General features: G+C 32.2%; 1 protein-coding gene across 1 annotated transcript; it reads right to left on the bottom strand.

The window, feature by feature from the left end:
• Positions 1–17,163: 17,163 nt before the first annotated feature.
• LOC113699676 (mitogen-activated protein kinase kinase 5-like) lies at positions 17,164–17,544 on the bottom strand. Its single transcript, XM_027220040.2, has one exon. It carries the CDS (start codon positions 17,542–17,544, stop codon positions 17,164–17,166), a length of 381 nt encoding a protein of 126 aa, XP_027075841.2.
• Between the last annotated feature and the right edge of the window lie 8,404 nt (positions 17,545–25,948).

Raw genomic sequence — 25,948 nt, 5'->3', positions numbered from 1 at the left:
TGAAGACTCATGCTGAACTTTACTATAGTATTCCTCATCTTGCACTAATTTAGTAGCATAAGAGCTAATCATTCAAGTATACTAACAACAATGATTAGACAAGATAGAAACATTCCAAATTGACATCTAGTTATTAGTTTGAAAACTTACAAATATCAAACCTTAATTGATTTTGTATAGATATTATATAAGGTAAGCTTGAAAAGAATAATTATGCATTATAAAATCGGTCTGTCTAACAATAAGGCATTCGTCAAGATATATTTCGTGTGTTATATTTTTGAGATATAAAATTAATTAGAAAAAATAAATAAATACAAGAAAGAATAGGCAATATTAAATAGAAAAAATATATAAATGCAAAAAACGATAATAATTATCAGTATATGTATATGTATGGTAAGTTAAAATGAAATTTAGATTTGTTAATGAGTACTGGAATGGCACCCATCGGAACGACCGTATAGAATTTTGTTAATTTGATATATATTCTACATAATTATTGCCATATCATTATTCGTTAAAAATGGGAAAGTAAACCTTGTTCCATGTCATCACTCTGCATAGGTCATAGGCGGTGATAAACCGGTGATGTACATTATTGTTCTACATTAAAAGGTCCAAAACAAGCCTGCATACAAAAATAATAGGGCTTTTTTGAAGGTATAACTGTTTTGTAGTTTAGTTAAAAAAATGTTTTGTGACTTTTATTTCGGATAATTTCAGAAACCTCCCTTGAGTTTTTATTATCATATCACTTAGCACCTCTTAATTTTAAAAATTATCACTTACCTTTTTTATTTTAACTTTTTTGATAACATTGTTAAAAAATTCCTAAATATATTATTAAAAACTTTTTTTTGGATAAAGAGTATGTTTTCATTCCAATCTTGCCATTTTCTTGTGAACCCTTTTATTTTCATAACAAACCAAGCTAATTCCCTAATTTTTAAAAACTTGGTTGATATGGTTTTTTAAATAAGAATTATAAGAAGTTAACAAGGTTGGGGAACCTTTTAATAGTTTCCATGTCATCAATATGCACTAGAAATATAATAAAATTTAGAAATTCTAAACAATTTCAAGAAGTCATAAAAGTCACCTGAAAAAGTTTACCATGATGAAACTAACATTTTGCACCTTGAAAAGCACCTGAAATAAGTTTTTACAAATACAATTGAGAATTTTATCTTTTATTAGTTTTCAATCCATTGATCTAAACAAAAATTAGAGCCCTCAGGGGCTTGGTCTGATGGTTGAGATTGCTGAAGATGGAGCCTCAGGTCCCTGGTTCGAACCTTGCTGCCAGCAAGTTGCTGAGGGTGGTGAATAGTCTGCGGGGTCCACTCCCTGCGGGACACACCTAAAAAAAAAAAAAAAAAAAGATCTAAACAAAAATTAGAAACTTTAGAAAACTTGTACACAATTTATAAATCCTTGAATTCATATGAAAATAATTTCCAATAAAAAATAACTTCTTAGTCTTTGAGAACACCTCAAATGAGTTTGTAGACATAATTTTAAACATTTTGTTCTTTTTCCTAGTTTTTGAGCCATCAATCTAGATAAAAAAAAAATAAGAAATTCCAAAAATTCTAAAAATTTGAAAAAAAATTCTAAATTGACCAAAATCACTTTGTAATAACACAATAATCTTTTTTGGCTCGAAAAACCTTAAATATAATCTTTAAAATAAATTGTTTGTACCTTAAAATACCTACTACTATATTGTGTTCTATTAGAATTACACATTTGCATAGTTTGTCTTTATTTTCAAGCTTTTATTAATATACTTTCAATTTTGAAGAAAACAATAGAGGACAACAAAGTGCATTTTTGGAATGAAAATGTCTTCTCCATCCAAAAATTAGATTTTTGATAATATATTTTGAAATGGGCTGACAGCTTTCAAAAAATTAGAAAAGGAAAACTTGATATTTTCAAAGTTCAAAAGTGCTGAGTGACATGTCAGAAACCTCAAGATAGGTTTCTAAAATAATCCTTAAAAAAAACAAAAGACACATAGCTGACGCATTTTACTTATACATCGACCATATATAGCATTAAAAACATGGAAAATAAAAAACCAACTACTAGATATATGGGTTGAAAACAATAATTGTTGCATGAGACCATTGGTCTTAATAACCCTAAAAGGCTAAAACCTAATGGCAACCCTAGTCTCAATTTCAGCTAGTAGATCAAGGCCTTCTGGACTATGTTACTTTTAATCTATCTTTTAACATGCAATTTTACTTTCAAGTCAATTTACATTTACTTCTAGCTCTACTATTGAAGACTTTATGGTTTTGATATCTGACAAATAATAATGTGAAGTATTAATGATTTAAGCTAAATTTTTTTTTCATCACTGTGGGTATCCGGGTCTATACCCGACTAATCCCACAGCGCTCCAGCAGAGCGGACCCGACCGATGCTGAAGAAGATAACAACTGGGTTGCTATCCGGAATCGAATCCCCGTGAAACTCATTTAAGGAGGTTACTTCTACCAGTAGACCAACCCAGCGCGAGCAATGATTTAAGCTAAATGATGCATTAGATGAACACGTGACCATGTCTATAGTTTATTATTGTTATGACCCAAGTCAACCTAATAATAAAAGGGCAAATTAGCTGCCTGCTTGGTTCTCACCAAGGGTTTGAAAACTAAAACCCTACTGATTTACATTTAAGAGTCTAAATTTCTTAGACGAATCATATTCCCCAACAAACTATAACTACTCAATTTGAGCTAATAACCAAAATTTTTTATTATTGACATATATCAATAAATAATTTCGGAACAAAATCAATAACTTGACATTTTTTTCGGATAACTATACATTTGAACTACTCCTTGAACGTTTGGCTAATCAGATCAAATTAGTGAACTTCAACCATCTTAAAAAATTTTAAAAATAAGGTGTGAGCTAATAAGCCCAATTAGAATCGTGTGCGCATTTGCAGTTAATTTTTTTTTAAAAAAATTATAAATAAGTCATTTTCTTTAAACAAAATTTGTACATATAATAAAAAGATATTTACGAATTCTATGGAAATTCAAATAAATTAAAAAATTCAGCAACTATCCAATCATAACTATATAAACGGAGGTAAATAACTTTTACCATTGAGGGCAAAATATCGTCCTTACTTTTCTTGACAAATTTGCATGCATGACTTGCTCAACCTATTAACTTTGCTTAGGGATACATAGGTCAACATTGATTTAGATCCTCCATTAGTCCGTCACTTTCTGGGCGGGGCCATGCTAACACTCGACGAGAGTCTAACCTCCCCAAATCTACTTTGGATTCACAATCTCCCCAAATATTAATTTGGGTTCACAACCTCCCCAAACTTAATATTGGGTTCGCGAGAATCACAACTAATATACAGAATAACCAATGAAAAACATAAATCCTATCATTATACTAAGAGTGCACAAACACAAATGTGTGCAAATAATCCAAAAGACAAGTTGCAAAACTTAAAGACCAAGACTCATCTCAAACTGACAACCAAACAAAATTCACCAAGGAACAAGTTTACACATCAATTAGAATGAATTTGTGCTAAAAATTATATTATTTTCTTAATCTAATGGTTTTGATCATCCATCTTTTCTAAAAAACGAACGGTGTGTTTCGATATGTGATTATTTGGAAAAAAAATATTTAGAAATAACATTGTAACACTTTTTATGATATGATATATGTGAGTTACAAAAGTGGCCGAAAATTGTAGTTATGATGTAAAATATTTGATTTTTTTTTTGAAGTTATGCTAACCAAACACATCTAAAGTATCCACTAGCTTTAAGATCGATTTAAGGTTATTAAATTGTCAAAAAATTTCTGTAAATTAATTTTCCAAGAAATTTTTTCCAATTGTCAATGAAGTAATATATTAAAACGTAAATCATAGATAATAGTAGAAAAAAAAATCTTTAAGTGACAAAGCATTAAAATTTGGTATAAATACATATTGATAATATTTCAAAAACAAAGAATAATTTTGAGTTGGTAAAATAAAGATTTTGCTATTCCAAAAAAAAAAAAGATTTTGCTACTTTTCTTTTAAAATCTTTTAGAGAAGTTCAATTAAATTTGTAGTACTCAAGTTGGGAAAATGATTTTAAAACAAGTACTCTAATCACCTTTAATAGTTAATCAGAATCATTCTTATGAAATTGAAGGTAATATTTTCCTTGTCTTGAATGCTGAGGTTTAAAATAGATTTTAATTAGTTAGGTTCATACCAAAAGATTGTACTATAAAAATATGCAATTCCAACAAATATCTAAAAAGATGGAACATTAGTTTGTACAAAACAATCGTGAATAATATCAAATTAGTTTCAAGCAAACTAAAATCTAATCTACAAAAGTTTTTCATATTACTGATTTTTGATTAATTTATTAATTTCAATCACTATCCTTTGTTGAATATTTTAAAAATAATTTTGAAGTGAAAGAATATTAAGTTACAAATATTTCTCGAAAGAAAATTTTCATCTAGAACTTATCTAGTTACATTGAAAACCTTTAGCTTAAGACTCGTAAATCTTAAAGTCAGAATCATACACAGATTACAAGTGCAAGGTTTCAGCAACAACCTAATATTTCATTGGCATATTTGCATGAAACCAAGTTGAATATAAGTTTGAACAATTTGCTTAAGATTTCATGAATACTTATACATCTACAAAAAAATCCTGAAACCAATAAGATAAATCTCAAAAGTTAGCTAATGAACAAGATCTAAGTTTATAAATTTGTTTTACAAAAATTTAACTCTAAAATATGTAGATATCTTGTAAAAAGAACATATGTAAGATAGAGAAATATCAAATAAAATATAATAAATTTCCTAATGACCTTATCATCAATAACAGGACATAATGGGATTGAATTAATAACTAAATCAAATAATAGGAGTAGAAAAATAGTAAAAAAAAAGTGACCAATTGTAAAGTTCTGTAATCACAGATAAAAGAAAGAACCTTGTGATTGAAAAAGAGAATTAAAACCATGAGTTGATTGATTGATTGACTAATTGATTAAATAAGAGAAAAGGTATAATTAGCACAAACATATAAAGAGCAAGAGAGTAATATATTCGTTGGAACTTGGAGAACATAAAGGTATAGTAATATAAGATAGGAAAAATAGTAATATATGATTGGATTGATCAAGACGAATAGGAAATTAAAAAGGAAAGTTATGAGTTTATTGGAAAAAATAAAGTCATAATTAATATAAATGCATATAAGGTAGGTAATTGATAATTGATTGAAATTTACTATAAATAATAAAGTGAAAAGGAGCGGTAATTAAATGTTACCAAAAGAGAAGAAGAATGAAATTCACCAAAAAATATAAACAAAAAATTTTTTTTGCACATTTACTTTGTAGAACGTAGATTCATCCAACTTAACAACCTATCATATAGAAGTTGGACATTATACATACATATGTGTGTGTGTGTGTATATATATAATGTGTGTGTGTGTGCATATTATATGTATGTATATATCATACGATGAATTGATGTAGCTAATAGCTCTAGTGCAGCCCGTTCCTGATAAGTGTGTTGGATAAGCACGTTGGAAATAGTTAGTTATGTACTAACATTATAGTGATATGAAATTCAACAATGAAAAGTTACAAGAAAATGAAAGGGCATAATTTAAAATTTTCACCAACTCGATTCAATTTGGATGGGGAAAAATTTTGAAGAGGAATTCCCAAATTTCATATCAATTTGCTTTCTATTAAGTATTAAATTAATCTTATATTTAATGCTGAAAGATGGGCACTTGGAGCAAAATTCAAAATTAATTTTTGTTAATTTCAACATAATTATTTTAACAATTAGCAATTATTGTTAGTGGTTGATTTTAAGAAAATATGTCTCCTTGTTTATCATTTACTCAAACAATTTCCTTACAACAACTTAGAATATACTTGGACAATCACAGGCAATGTGAGAGCCCAATTAAATAATAATTATGACACCTCAAATTTTTCTTCTTTGAATTTTTAGTGTATTTGTACATTCTTTTTTATGATTGCAAAATTAGTATGCTTATTAAATCAATGTTTAGTTTTCCAGAAATACAAAAATTAAAGTAACTTAACTATTTACTTGTTAGTTGACAAGGTGATTTCTAAGCGGACGAGCCATGTTGACAGCATGAGCTCACATGCCAAAATGCAAGAGTGGCTGAGGTCTTGTTCCCCAATCTCACTTTGATGCTAAAGTCAATTATAGATCGGGGGTTAATGGTATGAATAGTTAGGTGGATTGTTCTGTGTACTTAACTTGCAGATGATGAGGAGTATTTATAAGGGAGAATTCAAAGGACAGGATGCGACACCTACACTTAGCTAATGGCTAGATGACATGTTATGGCGGTGGGTTTAAACATAATCCTGACCACTAGGGCGGTAAGCAGTCATATCAACCTGTCAACCACTAGTCGTCTCTTCTGCCAAAACATTGTATGTTGGGGTCCATAACAGTGCTCAAGGTATGAGCGAAGTTGGGTTAAGCAGTCGAGGCGATCATTCATTTTGAGACAATGAAGACGGTCCTTGAAGAAAATAAAGAGTCAAGACAATCACCTCGGTATCAAATAGTAGAGGTGGTGACCACAATAAGCCCCCCAACCTCGGGGACGGGAGGCTTAAACGACTCCCTTCTCGAGGTTGAGTTATACGGTGAATGAGGGACACATGTTGCGATGCTAAACGATGAGAGGCCAAATGTCAGTCGAAGGTAACTGATGGAATATGTTCTGAAGGGACGTTAGATGAATCGGTGCACATTAATGAAGAGAAAGGAAGGCGGGTGTTTTAAAATTCGAAATGTCTGCCTTTTTACCTTTCATCCCCCCTATAAATAGGAGATTTTTACAATTCATTTTCACCGCTAATGAAAACCATAATAGCAAATCCGAGATGCCCATCTGAATTGTCAAAACAGCCTTCTTTCGATCTTGTAACTCAGAGATAAGAAGACAGTAAGTCACCTCTCCCTCTTTAAATAAGATACGTAGCTAGGGTAACTTGGATGCATAAGGAAATGGTTAGATCGGATTTCGAGGAAGTAGGGAGGCCGACCATCAAAGGAAAAGAGATCGTCCAATTCTGAAGGAGAGACCTCGGGGGATTTAATTGAAGCAGCTAGCGAGAAGGCAATAGTTCCTAGGGATCCGAATCTACTAAATCGGAGATATTATATGTCAATACTTTTGGCTCAGAAGTTCCCCGAGATGAAGGGGTAGTAGTTCCTGTAAATCCACCCAACCTCGATCAAATAGAGTTTGGCGAGTTTCTTCTCTTCAAGAGCACAATTGGGGAACTTAGTGGGAAAGATCTGCTGCGAAAACATCCTTTCTGTCGAGGCTACAGCATTAATTGGGCCAAGACAGACCAATTAGCAATTGTTCGACCAAGGTCGCAAGTGATAGTGTATGCTAACTAGATGGAGGCCGGTCTAAGGATGCCGATGATGAGGTTTCTCTAAGATAACCTCCGATACTGGAAAATTCGGATAACTCAACTTGTCCCTAATTCCATCGAAATTCTCGTCAGATCTGAGATGCTGTGCTGGAAACAGGAGGCTACTCTTTCGACGATTTTATACTATCAAGAATAGTGGAAATAAAATGGGGTGGTTTTACTATGGGATCTGAAACAAAAATATGCCAAAGTTAGTGGTGGACTCCCCGACTTCAATAAAGGGCTTGAAGAATAATTTTGATTTTGTCCCAATCAAAAACTTTTCTAAGGGCTTTTAGTGGAAGCCACATAATACCCCAATCGATCCATCCCCAGAATTTGTCGATAAGCAAAACTTCCAAAAGATTAAAGGGTTGGATTTCAGGATCTACAGTTTGTTTTACTCGAAAGTGGTTTTAGTCGATGAAAAAAATCAGCTGAACTCTCTTCAACCCCAAAAAAGCCCTTACTTCTCTCTAAATTTAAGAAAAATTATAATATTCATTTCATCGCTTTTGTATCTTTTTTGTTTGATTAAATAATAATGCATATCTTCTGTGTAGTGGTAAAGGTATCCGACCTTATTATTTCGATGACCAGAACAGTAGTTAAGAGATAGAAGTGTAAGACCTCAGTTGAGACATCAAGAGCGCGAAAGAAGAAAAAAGATAGCTGGGCTACCCTCTGTCTTCTAGTAGACGGCTCAACTCATGATTTCATGCCTCTTCAACCTCCTGTGATCATAGTTGAGAAATGAAGTTCAGATATTCACAATATTTCATGAGGTGTGACTATCCAAGGTGTTACAGTGGCCTCGACAATGCACGGAAGGGGCAAGTCACTATACCCCCTCCTTCAGTTATAATGGGAGCGTTTCTGTGGAATAGATATTCGATGGCATCGCATCCTACTATTGACGAGATAAGACATCCTAATGAGCACCACTGTTTGGATTGGGACATCAACGTGAATGATCGATATCAAAATTTGGAGCTGTCTCGGAAGTTACTGGTGCATTCATTCTTGCCATGGAATGTGGAATACACCAAGGAGCTACCACCTTCCAAATTGGTGGACCATTTAGCCATTATTTAGGCATTGACGTTAACTTTCACTCCCTAAATAACCAGACACTATGACTACCTGCTCGAGACACATCAGTCCACGGCGGAGTTTCATGAGAAGATATCCCCTCTTGGGAAAAAAAGGTTGGTGGTGGCCAATCACGAGGAGAATCATACCTGATAAAAATGGGATCAGGTCGTTGTCGAGGCGAACTCCTATAAGACAGTCCTTGAGGAAGAATAAAAACAAAGGCACCGAAAGGAATTGTTCCATAAGGAGGCTCTCAAGAAGACAAGGACCTCGACAGTGGAGACCTTTCTTAAATCTAAGAAATTCAACAAGGATCTTGGTGAATTGACTCTGCTGAGTTTTATGTTCGATTATACCTCAACTATAAATGAGGTCGGTCCCTTACTGTTTTGAGAAGATCTTAACATATTCAAAACCAAGGACAGTTACAACAAGGATGCTAAGTAGTTATATGACTACATGACTACAGGCATCGAAGAGGAGCGAAACCTGATCGAGAATTCAATCAGTGGCTGATCGAATTTGAAATTCAGGAGCCCGAATTTGAGGGAGACGAAGAGGGCCAAGAAGATACCGAGCTCGTAGGGGACGCCAAGACAGTTAGGGGTAATGATGGGAACGAAACAAAAGATACTTAGAAGTGTTCCTGAATTCGGACTTTTGTACTTGAATACGACTTGTGTAGTCTATTGTTCCATTATACTATTTATAACATAACATTGCTTTCTTTATTATTGAATCAGTTCTTATTCTTGATCATATTTATCTTGTCTGCTTCAACCCCCCCATCTCTCTTTATTTTTGATAACAATAGTAAGTATTATTTTGAAAATAAATCTACCATCATAACATTACGGATGATACAATTTAAGATTTTATCATGTCAAGTCCGAAACGCAAGGGTACCATCTCAGTAGGTTAATTTATAATAGTTACCAAGGATAGATTCGATGACATGGTAGAATCCTTTTCATTTAGGAATTAGTTTTTCCTTGGATTCGAATCAGCTAACTGAGTTCTTTTTCAAGACTAAATCGACTGGTTTAAAGCGAATTTTTTAACCCGAGCATTATAATAATGAATCAGGATATTTTATACAAAGTGAGTCTCATTGCCGCGGCTTCCCTTTTTTCTTCCAATAAATCCAAGTCCGCTTGCAGTTCTTCGTCATTTATCTCAACTACATAAACAGTCATTCGAGGATTTGGAGTGAGATCCATAAGTTAAGGAGAATGGTGTTTTTGGATTACCGACTTTGGAGTAGTTCAATAGGTCCAGAGAACGTTGGACAACTCGTCCGCCCAAGCCATTTCGACTCGGTGAAGCCGTGTCTTAAGATTATGTAGGAGAGTTTTGTTGAAATTCTCGACTTATCTATTAGATTGAGAATAACCTGCCGAGATAAAGTGTTATTTGATACCAAAATTTTTGCACCAATTTTTAAATAGGTTGTCGGCAAATTGCTTCCTGTTATTTAAGATGACAACTTTCGGCACTCCAAATCTATATACTATGTTCTTTTGAAAGAACTTCTGGATGGTCTGATCCGTAATACTGCTCAACGGCTCGATCTCCACCCATTTGGTGAATTAATCAATTGTCGCTATCAAATAGGTGTAGTTACCTGATATCCGAAAAAAAAGTGGTTGATTAAGTTTATTCCCCACTGCTCAAAGGGCGAAAGAGATGTGATAGAAATCATGGGATTGGTAGGACGGTGGTGTTTAGGAGCGTGAAATTGACAAGAAAGGCAGTTTATTACAAGAATTTGAGAATTTTGTTAGATAGTTGTCAAAAAATATCCGAGTAATAGGGTCTTTTTAGCCAACATCTGAACTCCGACATGAGTTTCACAGTCCTTTATGGATGTTGTTAAGTACCTGCTCCCCTTATTCAACAAGAATACACCTTATCTATGGTTTGAGGTAAGATTTTTTGTACAGTGATCCATCGTGTAACGTATACCCAATTGATCTACACTAGACTCTTCTTGCCTCAGATCGGTCATCAAAAAGAATTTCTTGATCAAGAAACTTGATGATAGGATCCATCTAGGTTTTCATTGAATGTATTGGATATACTTTCTTTTCTAAATAACCAGGCTCGATTAGAATCTCAATTGGGATTGTTTTATTCAACGGAGAGAATGAGATAAAAGCCAACTTGGAGAAAGCATCTGCCCACTTGTTTTAGGAACAAGGTATGCAGTGACTTGTAAATGATTCAAAAGATTGGCTAGTTTCTAAACTTGCGAGAGATACTTCTGCATGGTATCTTCTTTAGTTTTGTATTCGTCTAGAACTTGTTTGACCATCAATTGAGAATCACTGTATACTTGAATTTAACGAGCTTCCAGTTTCCGTGCTAAATGCAAACCAATGATCAACGTGTCATATTCAGCCTCATTATTAGAGGCAGAAAAACTAAAACGGAGAGTATATGAACACTCCTCTCCGCTTGACCCAACGAGAAGCAATCCAGTTCCTTTGCCTTTGTTATTGAAAGAGCCGTCTACATAAAGGGCTCAAGTCAAGGGCATTCAGGCCTTTTTAGTGACGTCTCGATTTACGGCAGGGGTAAACTTGGCTAAGAGGTCAGTTTAAACCTGTCCCTTGATTGTCGTTCTAGGTTCGTAAATCAGGTTGTATTCTTCTTATTCAATCGTTCATTTTATCAAGCGTCCTGAGGCTTCAGATTTGGTTAGAGTCTGATGGATTGGTTGATTAGTTTGAACGCAAACGAGGTGAGTCAGGAAATAAGGCTTCAATCGCCGAGTTGCATGAATTAGGTATAATACTAATTTTTTTATCTGCGGGTATCCGCTTTCAGGCCCACAGAGGACTTGGCTGACATAATAAACAGGTTATTGGATGCCACCCTCCTGCACTAGCACAACACTAATCGCCTCTTTAACCGAGATAAAATATAGATTGAGAGTCTCTTCAGACCTTGGTGAGACGAGGGGTTGAGAATAGATAAAGATAGTCTCTCATTTGGACGAAGGTTACTTTTATTTATGATTCAAACAAATGTATGTAATGGACCAATTTACTTTAAATGTGCTCCAAACTTTTCAGTAGAACTTTTTAGTAGATTTAACATATCCACATGTTTTGAATTCAGTCATATTAGATATTCATTTATAAGGTGATGAATTTGAGAAACATACAAAGAATTTTGCTGTAATCTATAGAATGTATTACAGGCCTTTATCTTCACAATTAAATCCAAAATTTATTATGACTCCTACTTTAAAAGAAGCATTATGTGGTTTAAGGAGAAAAATTTAAGAGAATCGAAGTTTATGATATTCCTAAATATAATGAAGTGAAAATGAGACATTCAAGAGCTATTGTTAACATTAGAGAAAGATGCTTTGCAAAAAGAAGAATGATTGATTATACTATATTACAAAGAGAATGGGCAACAAGAATTAATGGAGAAAATGATGAGTTGATAAAAGGACACAATGAAGAAATCAGAGAGAAGAAACAAAAATTGAGTTGTATTATTTGTTAATTTTGCAGGATTATGGATTCAAAATCAGGAAGTTCTAAACCAAAGACTCCTCAAGACTATAAGATGAGTCTTACTCCTGTAACTCAAAATAGATTTCAACTATTGCAAGACTTTCCAGCATTGACTTACAATCAAGCTGCTCGTATTCCTACTTCTTCTCAAATAAGACTAATTCAACAAATTCCAAGAACCCTAGAAAAATTCAATGAAAATTCTTATTTCACGAAACCATTTACTCAACATATTATTTTAACCAAATTCCAAGAAATATCTCTTTACAATGCACTTAATTCTTTTACGTAAAAACTTTTCCCTTCAAAATATTTCTGGTAGCTAGATGATCCATCAAAAAATTTGGATTATTATGAATTGATTCTCACTGATACTCAATTTGTTAAGATTTTCCCTATTCCAGATAAAAAAAATCCAGATATAATTAGCTATTCAAAATGCATTATAAAGAAAGTTTGTTCTCCTAATAAATGGACTTCTCTTTATTCAAGAAAATCCTTCTCAGTCAGATTCATTCCAGATGGATGGCATGGTATCGTGCTTTTTTGTATAGATCATTCAATCATTCATGATTTTTTACATTTAAAGAAAGCTGTATTAGAGAATTCCCAATTTGGTTCAATCATTGGTGGCAATGGTTTGGTCCTCAAAAAGAAATTCTACCTCCAAATGTTCTGATGGGATTCCAAACATATCTCAAAAAAGCGAGGGGGAAAAAATATACAAGACCAATAATATTTCACATGAAATTCAAAGTACCATGGATTTTTTACTGGAGTTTCAAAGTTCATCAAGAACTAGAAAAACCACTTCCAATGTCATTAGTAAGAGAATTTAAGATCAAATGGTGGATATGATTCAATCAAGAGTTCTGCGATTAAAAAAATGTTTTAAGATTTTTAGAAACAAGAGAAAAGCTCAAATGGATAAATCCAAATCCGCAGACTACAAAAAGAATTAATACCCCAACAACTCCACAGAAGAAAGAAAAAGAAAAAACAAGCAGCTCAACATCAGAAACAATTGCAAATGATTTCTTAATGAAGAAGATGATGCAAAATCCGGAGATACTCAAAGAATATTTGAATTATTTGTAAAATCAAGACAAAAAAGAAGAAGACAAAAAAGATGAGTCAGTTTGATTATCATCGGAATCTACCTTTGATCCTTTTGGTGGTCCTTGTGCTCAAAACCTGACAGACTTTTGATAAAGATGTTGGCCAATTTCAAGATGTCAATTTCAACATAAGGATAAGAATCTCAAAAGCCACCAATCAGAAGAAGATAAGGTGTCAGCAAATGAAATTCAAATGAAAGAGTCGACAATCAAATGAAGATGAAATTTAAAGATAGAAGACTCTATAAATATGATTCAAAAATAGAAGAAGGGTATTGAGTTTGAAGTCATCTTAAAAATCTCTTTATAAACCCCTTCTTTCTCAGTTTTTAAATTTTCTTGTACGTACTTTTATTCAACGATATCAATGAAGATTCAAAATTGATTTGGCTTTAAGAAGCTTCCACTTCGAATAGGCCCTTTAGATTTCAAAACAGCTTTATCAGTTAAAACTCATGAAGAGACAATATCTATCCAAGAAGAATATCAATCCATTCCATTATTGAATCAATATGCTGATGGTAACTTGATTCTTTTTATACCAAATGCTTCACAAAATGATCCTATTTCCTTTGTTTTAGAACCATACTTAATTTGAAGTTTTAATTCTGAACATAATACTAAACCTTCTTTTTTTACAAAAACAAATAATTGTCCAAAAGTAATATTTTCAAATGAAATAACATCTATTCCCATTTCTTTTTGAAAGTTATCCATTATCCTTTGTGAGAATAAACTTGATAATTCTGTAATAAATCTTTCTTTCCAAAATGAAGCATTACAATCTGGTCTCCTTAATAAATTTGTTAAAAACATATTTTTGTACCACTTAAAGTCTGACAGAGTTGGGCATCTTAAGTTTGTTAAAAATGTTTTATTCGCATTTTAACTCTTCTTTTGGATTTCTTACGAAATATATTACTATTGTTACAGTTAAAAATTCTGCAGCATCTGATTATATTCTACTTTGGTAAATTTAAACGTTACTTTCCAAATTCAGAATACTATTTCGGAAGAGGTAGCCGATTGTCGTTCTGAGGATTCGGCCTTCTTCTTTCTCTTTCTCTTGAAGAACCCTAACTCTTCAAAAATGTTAGAGTTTTCAACCACGAACTCTGCCATCTTCGTGAGGTCCTCTTCATTCATGGGTTGAAGATTTTTTCGAGATTCTTCGAGATTTTGATCAATTTCTTGTTGGACCTCGACATCAGTTTTGGACTCAGTTCATGGAACCCGATAACTTCGGGAACGTATAAGTATCCTATTGACGTAACTATCATTTCCACAAACAATGCCAATTGATGAGGTGATTTCTGGACATACGAGCCGAGTCAACAGCATGATCTCACCTGTCAAAATGCAAAAATGGCCGGGGTCTTGCTCACTGTAGACACCAAAATTTGAGATTTTCTCTTTTATTTTAAAAATAGGGCGTGGCATTCTCCTATTTCATTTCGATACTAAAGTCAGTTATAGGTTGGAGGTTAATGGTAAGAGTAGTTAGGTTGATTCTTCTGTGTACCTGACTTGCAAATGATGAGGAGCATTTATAAGGGAGAATTCAATGGACAGGATGTGACACCTACACCTGGTTAATGGTCAAATGACAAGTTATGGCCTGGTTCAGACATATTCCTGACCATTAGAGCGGTGAGCAATTACATTAATCTGTCAACCACTAGTCATTTCTTTGGCCAAAATGTTGTATGTTGGGGTCCTTAATCGTGTTCAAGGTAAGAGCGAGATTGGGTCGACTAGCCGAGATGATTCTTTATCTCGGGACGATGAAAATGATTTTTTTAAAAAAAATGAAGAGTCGGGGCAATCACTTCGGTATCAAATAGCCGAGGTAGTGACCAAATTAGTCGTACATATAGTACTAAAAAACCTAAACTAGTAGAAATATCAACAAGGTTTTTAGAAGACATTAGTAGCAATCAAATTCATATGACTTAATTGCTAAAACTAATTAATAATGGGAGGTGATTATCATATTTGTATATGAACATTGATGGTCCATCTTGTGACTAATCTCCATTGTGATATTGATGGTAAAGGAATAAATTAAGCACTAATAAAATTGAGTTAAAATAGGAATAAGTCACCTAGTAGAACAGATAAAGATGAATTATTTGGTCTTATAATTGATGACTTGAAAGGCTACATCATTAACATGGTTTCATAAGCTTTTGATAGATAAGAAAGAAATGCAAGCTTATCACTAAGATAAACTTATCAATAAGATAATACAAAAAGAACATGGAAAAATTTGGAGACTCGATTTCATTATTTATTGAGTGTAAATGAGGGGGTTACAAATTTCTCATGAACTTAGGAATTGAGAAGAAACGGGATTAGTTCGTGAAGCTTTTAGCACAACACTTGATATGAGAATCAATCTTCATTAAGTCTTTCATACATGAATAAACAATCAAGATTGAGGCTATAGGGATCTAATGACTAATAAGATACTAGTAAAATTTTTGTTGTCATGCAAAACACTACCGAAATTGGCCAAAATTATGTTATAACTGAATGAATTTGAAATGCCGAGTTCGAGTAGTTCGAGCTACTTGATGAATCAAGTTCAAACCTAATTTGTGAAGTTTAAAAAGCCATCGAGTTTAATTGAACTCAATCAAGTTTCACACACACACACATACATACACACGCATATATATATCTAACTATAATATAAGAACAAGTTGCTTGTTACTAGTTGCTTGTTACTGTAATTGCTTTTCATGCTGCCACGTGACTGTAGGAAGGAGAAGCTTGCGTTTGTTTTGCTGCTTAAATGTTGTTCCCTTATTATGGATGGGAATGGATGAAAATGCAAGTGGGCTACAACATAAAGGGTAGGAGATGTCCTAAATCATTGTCTACGGGGGAGACAATTCAAGTTTAGGTAGGGACTGGAATAGTGTAGCTTTCTATTTCCACATGTTTTCTCTACCTAAACCCATCTTTGTCTACCGAACCAACATGGTCATGAATGACTTTATGTCTCGATTGTCTCGGGCATCCAACTTTTTTTCCAAAAATTCATCATAATGTGATGTTTACTTTTCTAAATCAAAATTTTCTTATATATAAGAGAGAATGCCCAATTATTTGAGCCTTCTGGTCACTTGGTTCTTTTTAGCGCTTTTGTTTCGGTAAGCTCTCTGTCTTCTTGCTTCTTATTTTGACGTTAAAGAAGTAATTGACATATATTTTATGTTTGACTCTTTTATTTGCATGCTTGAGGAATCAGATTTGTTGGGATATTTTTCCCTTTTTTGATTTTTCCTTTTTGCTATTTTTATATAATCAATAAAATTGTTTTCTTTTGTTACGTTCTTATGTTTGATTGCTACCAAATTGCTCTATAAGTTGATTCTTTTATTTATTTATTTTCATAGATGAGTTGATTTTTTTTCTATTAAAGCAAACTTTCAACATCAGATGTCTATAAAACAAGCTCCTAGTAAGAGAATCAAATGACTCTACAATCAACATTAAAGTAAGTAGCATCAACAAAAGAGTAACTTGTAAAAAACAACTAACACTAATCCCAAAGAAGGCTAACTTCTTAAAAGAACAATCACTAGACAACAGCACAGGGGACTAACTGGCAAAGCTGACTTGTTAACAAAACAACCACCAAAAAAGAGCCACATCCTAATGAAATATATGCAAGAAATTGTGACCCAATAGATCATCAACAGATGCCCTGGAGTCTATATCCCTAATCAAACATCGCTGAACAAAATCCCGGAACTGTGAGGTAGAATTGGGCAACTCAGGAACAATGAAGTCATTAATAATCTCGTTGTAAGTCTGAAGCTTATCAATTCGGGGAAAAAGGAAATGCCCCATATAAATTTCCAGCAATAAGATCCCCAAACTCCAAACGTCACTCTTGTCTAGTCAGTCGATTTTTCGCAGTTGATGTTGCAACATTTCGGGACTACAATATTGAATAGTGCCGAGGACTGTCAAAATGAATTGCATGTTGCCGATGTCCAAACTCCTACTCAAACCAAAATCTGCAATCTTAACATTGTCGTCATTATTTCTCAATACGTTCGCTAGCTTCAAGTATCTGTGGACAATTCTCTTGTCCCGTAGATAACTCAAACCCATCAATATTTGTTGCGCAATGTGTGCGATCACATTCTTTTCATCAGTGTAAAAATCTTTCAAAGATCCATCCATCAGCTCAAACATCATTTGAATCTCGGTTACGCTAGCCCAACTGGAAACCAATTTCATAGGGTTAGGATGATCAAACTGAGCTACAGTTGCCATCTCTCTCAAAATCAAAGAGTGTTATTTCTCGCATTCATCCGCCGTACCAACCGAAATGCTTATCCTCTTCCTCGCATATGCATGACAAGTATGTTTGTTCCTCACCCTATCAACACTACCCGAAATGCCATTCCCAAATGTGATACAAACTCATAATCAGCGGGATCGAATGGTTGCACGGGAGACGGTATTTTCATCACTTCGGGAGCAGTTGCCTATGGGATCTGAAGGCTAAGGTTTGTCCCCGAACAAGGATGGTGGAGGGTACGAGCATCGTCAGGAGGCGGACCGAGTTGATGTTATTATGATTTTGAGACGACAATACCGAATTTTTTTCTCTCTCTATTTTTTTAAAATTCTTTAATTATTAGTTGTTGTTTTAGTTTGAACCACTACTTGCTTGAAAGTGAGAAATGGATTAGTGCGGGAATTGCAACCATTGCAACTCACCTTCTTTGCCTAATTTTTGTCATGTATAAGCCTCTATCTCCCTAGTGAAATTCTTTCTATAATTTTTTTCTAACTAGAAAATACTTTGCTTGGATGTATTTTGCTCTAGGCATCATAGAATGTCTTCAAATGGTAGGTCTAGCTCTTAATGGAAAAAAAAGTAGTTCTTATTAACGGACAAAAAAAGTAGCTCTAGTTAGCGTGCAATTTCTTCAGCCATCATAGAAATTGATGCAAATTTCTTTTTTTTTTTTTCAATAAATTGGGGATACATGTATTTGTATTTTCCTTATGATTGCTACAAATTTTGGCCATGAATATACTGGATATATTTTTTTCCTCCTCAATTGCAGGTTTTGTGCAAGTTATAATCGATGAGATTTCCGAAAGGAGTTGGATTATTTTCTATTTCATAACATCATCAATTGAACATTCAACTCAGTACATTTTTTAAATTTGATTTTTCACTTTTAACAATTATACAAAATTTTCAATTTGAAATAGATACAAAATTTGCTTCTGTATTCGATCCTTTGAGGTGAGAAACATGTGAGCCCAACCAAAGGCAGTACTACTTTTCTGAATTATATTTTTTTTCCCTTAACATGGACTGTAACCATTTTTCACCTTTTTTTTCTTGGAAATATTTTAGAAGAAGCACTTTACTTTATTTTCTAAGTTTCTCTGAACAACTGTAACTTATTGTTGAATCTTTAACGAATATCTATCTCCAAATGTTAAATGGCACCTATCAGGAATGCAAAAAAGTTAATATAAAATTTTTATTCTAACTTCTAACAAATCGGAATAGTTTTGGCAATTTCATCATTGGATTATAGTTGATTTTGATTTAATTATTTTTATATCTTGATAAAAAAGTAAGTGTGATGATAATGAGACTGAAGATTGAAGATTCTTTAGTGTGCAATTTTGTAATTAATCACATATAGCTTAACTTTGCCTTTGATTCCAATAAATTTTCTTAACTTATGTTTTTTTTATTTGAATGCAATGAAGATGCTTATTGCTACCTATTCATGTATGAACTTTATGCATGTAGCATTAAGGCTATTACTTATGATTATAAAAATCAAATGAACAAGTGATATATATGCTTTTGAAAGAAAATTGATCACTTACAAGTCCTAAATTTTATTGTGACTTGTAGATTTTTTTTGTGTATATAGTAGCATTTTCTTCTTCTTTTTTCTTTTTTCCCTGATATTCTACTGGTTTTTGAAGAATTGCCTTCAGTTACTGACTGCAGTTATTGATGTTTGGGGTTAGGGTTTAGGTGTTTATGGCTTTAATAAGCTCAACATCATTATGTCAAATTGAAAATTCATGTTTGTCATGTTTTTACAACTTAGGTTACGTATTTGGAACCTAGTAGGAGTCAGAGATTGAATTGAAAAATGATTTATTCGTTAAAATTCAGGCTACTGCAGGACCAATTCTTCATCATCGGTGGCACACCGAAAATGGGACCAGAAAATAGATAATGAACCGAACTGCCAAAGAAGTAGAAAATAGAATAAACAATGGAGTAGAGAAAAAGACAAACTTAGATGGAGTGAAAAGGACAAATGAATGGTCTTGAGAGAATTCACTACATTTCTCTCCATGGCAGGTGCGAGGGCTGCATACATGAACTATGCGCATTGGTAGAGGAATCAGCTAATAAAGGTTGATGCTTGAATGTTTTAAAATCATTGTTTGCACAATCGTCGTTTTAAAGGTAGATAATCTAATGATAGAGAATTAGTATGTAGTGTTTGGATAGCACTATTATCTCAAATAATATTTCGCTTGCATTATAAACACATTTTCCAACCCACATTTTTATATTCCCAACTACCTTTTTATTTCACATACATCACATCACAAAAAGTGTTATAGTAATTATTCCAAATAATATTTCAAATAATACCCTATCCAAACAAATTAAATTAATGATCCAATGGACTATATTACAACAACAACAATACTCTTTGGGTCTTAAAGGTAATAGTAGCATTTTCTTCTTCTTTTTTCTTTTTTTCCTGATATTCTATTGGTTTTTGAAGTATTGCCTTCAGTTACTGACTTCAGTTATTGATGTTTGGGGTTAGGGTTTAGGTGTTTATGCCTTTAATAAGTTCAACATCATTATGTCAAATTGAAAATTCATGTTTGTCATGTTTTTACAACTTAGGTCACGTATTTGGAACCTAGTAGGAGTCAGAGATTGAATTGAAAAATTATTTAACCGTTAAAATTCATGCTACTGCAGGACCAATTCTTCATCATCGGTGGCACACCGAAAATGGGACCAGAAAATAGATAATGAACCGAACTGCCAAAGAAGTAGCAAATAGAATAGACAATGGAGTAGAGAAAATACAAACTTAGATGGAGTGAAAAGGACAAATGAATGGTCTTGAGAGAATTCACCACATTTCTCTCTATGGCAGGTGCGAGGGCTGCACACATGAACTATGCACATTGGTAGAAGAATCAGCTAATAAAGGTTGATTCTTGAATGTTTTAAAATCATTGTTTGCACAATCGTTGTTTTAATGGTAGATAATCTAATGATAGAGAATTAGTATGTAGTGTTTGGATAGCACTATTATCTCAAATAATATTTCGCTTGTATCATAAACACATTTTCCTACCCACCTTTTTATATTCCCAACTATCTTTTTATCTCACATACATCACATCACAAAAAGTGCTATAGTAATTATTCCAAATAATATTTCAAATAATACTCTATCTAAACAAACCTAATTCAAATAATTAATGATCCAATGGACTCTATTACAACAACAACAATACTCTTTGGAGTGAAAAGGATAAAGGAATGGTCTTGAGAGAATTCACCACATTTCTCTCCATGAGAGGTGTGAGGGCTGCACACATGAACTATGCACATTGGTAGAGGAATCAGCTAATAAAGGTTGATTCTTGAATGTTTTAAAATCATTGTTTGCACAATCGTTGTTTTAAAGGTAGATAATCTAATGATAGAGAATTAGTAATTCAACTAATTAATGATTCAATGGACTCTATTACAACAACAACAATACTCTTTGGGTCTTAAAGGTAATACTAAATCCACAAAGCCCAATCACTTTAGACTTGACAAGAAATCAGTTTTGAACATGTAAAATTAAATTGTTACTAATGTATTTCTTTATAAATACCTTTCTATTTTTCAGATTTATATTTTTTTTATGGATTATAGTTTTGTGACGTGGTGATACTACTAGAGACTATTTTTTACGTTGTGGTTTTTCTTGGGATAAACAAAGTGGTTGATGAGCTTTTTTATTTAGCAAAATGAGCAAAAGAGTAGTTTAGGATTTTTGAAAATTTTGTTACACAAATAACAAAAGTAATGGAGCTAAATGATGTTTTGACAACCTTAGAAGTGGTAAGCGATATTAAGAGAAATCTCAAGGAGGTTTTTGATATTATTCCAAAAAAAACTGGAAAATCTTTATAATCACAGAAGAGATCCTATATTAAAGATAATTTATTTTCTGCTATCATATATATTCAAAAACACTAGCAAGAAATGGAAAGTTTTTCTTCACCAGCTTATAAAACTTTAGAACAAAGCAAATTTATAAATTTGTATTTTACTCGAAATTTAATAATTCTGCAACTACCCATCTATATATAGGTATAGAAAAAATAATAAAAAATTAGTTTGATGATTTTATCTTTTTTCTTCATGTAATTACATTAATCTGTTAAAAATATAACTTCTGATTATTTCATTTCTTCACAATATAATCCAATAGTAAAACCTCATACAACAAAAAAAGAATATACTATTCCAACTGAACAAAAAAAATTCATTGAATAATTGAATAGTTTTATACTATAAAAATACCTAGCTTAACAATCAATAAGTGGTTCTTCATAAATTAAGTAAATGGTTATATTTTTTAAACAGCCATGCACATTTTTCCTTTTGACTACTAAAAACTAATAGAAATAAAATATTTATCAAAAGATATACACATTGTTCTTTTTACTTTTAAACACTAACTACATTATCGACTCCAAAATTATAAAACTATTTGTATGCTAAATGTAAAAGTGAAAGCTCAAAAACAATTCATTGTATTTTTCAATTATATGATTTTAATTAATGATCCAATGGACTCTATTACAACAACAACAATACTCTTTGGGTCTTAAAGGTGATACAAAATCCACAAAGCCTAATCACTTTAGACTTGACAAGAAATCAGTTTTGAACATGTAAAATTAAATTGTTACTAATGTATTTCTTTATAAATACCTTTCTATTTTTCAGATTTATATTTTTTTATGGATTATAGTTTTGTGATGTCGTGATACTACTAGAGACTATTTTTTACGTTGTGGTTTTTCTTGGGATAAACAAAGTGGTTGATGAGCCTTTTTATTTAGCAAAATGAGCAAAAGAGTAGTTTAGGATTTTTAAAAATTTTGTTACACAAATAACAAAAGTAATGGAGCTAAATAATGTTTTGACAACCTTAGAAGTGGTAAGTGATATTAAGAGAAATCTCAAGGAGGTTTTTGATATTATTCCAAAAAAAAAACTGGAAAATCTTTATAATCACAGAAGAGATCCTATATTAAAGATAATTTATTTCATGCTATCATATATATTCCAAAACACTTGCAAGAAATGGAAAGTTTTTCTTCACCAGCTTATAAAACTTTAGGATAAAGCAAATTTATAAATTTGTATTTTACTCGCAATTTAATAATTATCTATATATAGGTACAGAAAAAATAATAAAAAATTAGTACGATGATTTTATCTTTTTTTTTTTCATGTAATTACATTAATCTATTAAAAATATAACTTTTGATTATTTCATTTCTTTGCAATATAATCCAATAGTAAAACCTCATACAACAAAAAAGAATATACTATTCCAACTGAACAGAAAAAAATTCATTGTATAATTGAATAGTTTTATACTATAAAAATACCTAGCTTAACAATCAATAAGTGGTTCTTCATAAATTAAGTAAATGGTTATATTTTTTAAACAACCATGCACATTTTTCCTTTTGACTACTAAAAACTAACAGAAATAAAATATTTATGAAAAGATATACACATTGTTCTTTTACTTTTAAATAGGGGTGGGCACGGGTCGGGTACCCGCCCCTAACATGATTTGGCTGACCCGACCCTAATATATCGGATCAGTTATTTTGCGATCCTAATCCGCTCCTAATATTTTCGGGTACCCGAAAAAAAGGGGCGGGTCATAGGGTACCCGCCCCTAAAAAAAACTATTTTTCAATAAAAAAAATTTCTTTTCTACTTAATATCAACATGTTTTTCAATAAAAAAAATATGTTTTTCCAATTAATATTGGTAGAGATATTGTAATTAAAGTCCATACATCACCATTTTCACACATTTCATCCAATAATCAAATCGATCTCATAAATTTAGTACATATTAGAATATCTAATGGACAAAACGAAGTTTCATAATAATTTTGAGTACATCACCATTTTCACACATTTCATACTTCTACAACACAACAAACACAAGGATAATAAGTATTTGGTAACTTCCCCAAGGATATTATGGTACAAGACCGCATCTCAAATAAGTCAATTGTGAAATCAAGTTCGGAAAAGAATTGAATAGAACTAATTATTTTTGAAAAAAATATAACCAAAATAATGTTAAAAATCTTCCCCAACTTCTTTACATCTTTGGAATAGACCTTATGGTATTAAGGTGATGAAAAAGAAAAATAAATTTCTTACACTAAATAAAAGAGACAAATTTAAGAGATATAATTGCAAATGAATGACACAAATATTTTAATTATCTAGCTAACAGAAAATTGAGACTCCAAACAAAAATCTTTGATTGAATTGATGCAAGATTTGCAGGAAAGATCGATGGAGGTAGAATAAAAATAAAAAAGATGAAAGGGGTGAACAATTTTTATAACAGAGTTTCACAAATTTTTTTTTTCATTTTGTTCATGTTTCACCGAGAATATTCACTTTCTTCAAAAAAAAATGAGAAGAGTAGATCATATAGGATTAGAATATGAGGCTGCGAGCCACTTCACTTGCACTTAGGGTTAAAAATTACAAAATTATAAAATGATCCCTACCTTTTTAATATTTATAAAATATACCCTGCGGGTCGGGTACCCGCGGGTTTTTATTTTTCTGATCCGTATCCGTACCCGATTTTTCGGGTACCCGACCCTCATCTGCCCCGCTAAGAAAAATCGGATCGGGTATTCTATTTTTCGGATCGAATCGGATCGGGTTCATCGGGTTTTCGGATCGGCGGATTTTTTTGCCCACCCCTACTTTTAAACACTGACTACATTATCAACTCCAAAATTATAAAACTATTTGTACGCTAAATGTAAAAGTGAAAGGTCAAAAACAATTTATTGTATTTTTCAAAAATATGATTTTAATTAAATGCTTTCGGATAGGCACCGTTTATTAGGGGTGAGTATGAGTTGGGTACCTGCTCCTAACATGATTTGGCTGACCCGATCCTAATATATCGAATCAGTCATTTTGTAACCCTAACCCGCTCCTAATGTTTTCGGGCAAATTTTCAATAAAAAAATTACTTTTCACTTAATATTAACATGTTTCTCAATAAAAAAATGTTTTCCAATTAATATTGGTAAAGATATTATAATTAAAGTCAATACATCACCATTCTCACAAATTTCATCCAATAATCAAACCGATTTCGTAAATTTAGTACATGTTAAAATTATAATATCTAATAGACAATACGAAATTTCATGATAATTTTGAGTACATCACTATTCTCACACATTTTATCCTTTTACAACATAACAAACATAAAGATAATAAGTATTTGGCAACTTTCCCAACTTCTTTAAGGATATTATGGTACAAGACTACATCACAAATGAGTCAACTGTGAAATCAAGTCCGGAAAAGAATTGAATAGAGCTGATAATTTTTGGAAAAAGTATAATCAAAATAAGCTTGAAAAATCTTCCCTAACTCTCTTATATCTTTGGAATAGACTTTATGGCATTAAAACTGATGAAAAAGAAAAATAAATTTCTTTCACTAAAATAAAAGAAACAAATTTAGAAGACATAATTGCAATAAAATAAATCAAATAAATAATTAAATGAAAGACACAAACGTTTTAATTATCTAGCTAATAGAAATTTTGAGCTCCAAACACAAATCTTTGATTGAATTGAAGAAAAATTTGCAGGAAAGATTGATGGAGGTAGAATAAAAACGAAAAGGATGAAAGGGATAACCAATTTTTATGATAGAGTTTTACAAATATTTTTTCGTTTTGTTCATTTGGTTTAGGTTTCATCAAGAATATTCGTTTTCTTCAAACAAGACGAGGAGAGACGGATCATACGGGATTAAAATATGATGTTGTGAGCCACTTCACTTATACTTAGGATTAAAAATTATAAAATTATAAAATGATTCCTAATTTTTTAATATTTATATAATACACCCTGTGGGTTGGGTACCTGCAGATTTTTATTTTTCTGATCCGTATTCGTATCCGTATCCGTTTTTATGTGTACCCGACCCGCATCTACACGGTTAAGAAAAATCGGATCGGATATCCTATTTTTCGGATCGGATCGAATCGGGTTTTCGGGTTTTCGGATCGCGGATTTTTTTGCCCACCCCTACCGATTATGCGTGGCACAACGAATCTCAACTAGTGTAACACTGTTATGTTTAAATGAACACCACATTGCTGAATTTGAATTTCAAGTGTAAATTTTACTTCTGTGACATTGATCTAATTATGACACCATATGCTATTAGTGTATATAAGATTTATTTAGATATTTCTGGTTTAAAATTATATAAAATATAAATTTATATTTATTAAACTTGATTAGTCTTGATTGAACTTGAATGAAATTGAATTAAGCTCGAATAA

Source organism: Coffea arabica, chromosome 7c, assembly GCF_036785885.1.
Source record: "Coffea arabica cultivar ET-39 chromosome 7c, Coffea Arabica ET-39 HiFi, whole genome shotgun sequence".
Lineage (NCBI taxonomy): Eukaryota > Viridiplantae > Streptophyta > Magnoliopsida > Gentianales > Rubiaceae > Coffea > Coffea arabica.
The sequence above is the reverse complement of the archived record's forward strand: the minus strand, read 5'-3'. Positions and strand labels throughout refer to the sequence as shown.

What these genes read in the sequence shown, in the direction of transcription:
- LOC113699676 (XM_027220040.2), bottom strand. Translation starts at nt 17,544, where the DNA reads ATGGCAACTGTAGCTCAGTTTGATCATCCTAACCCTATGAAATTGGTT.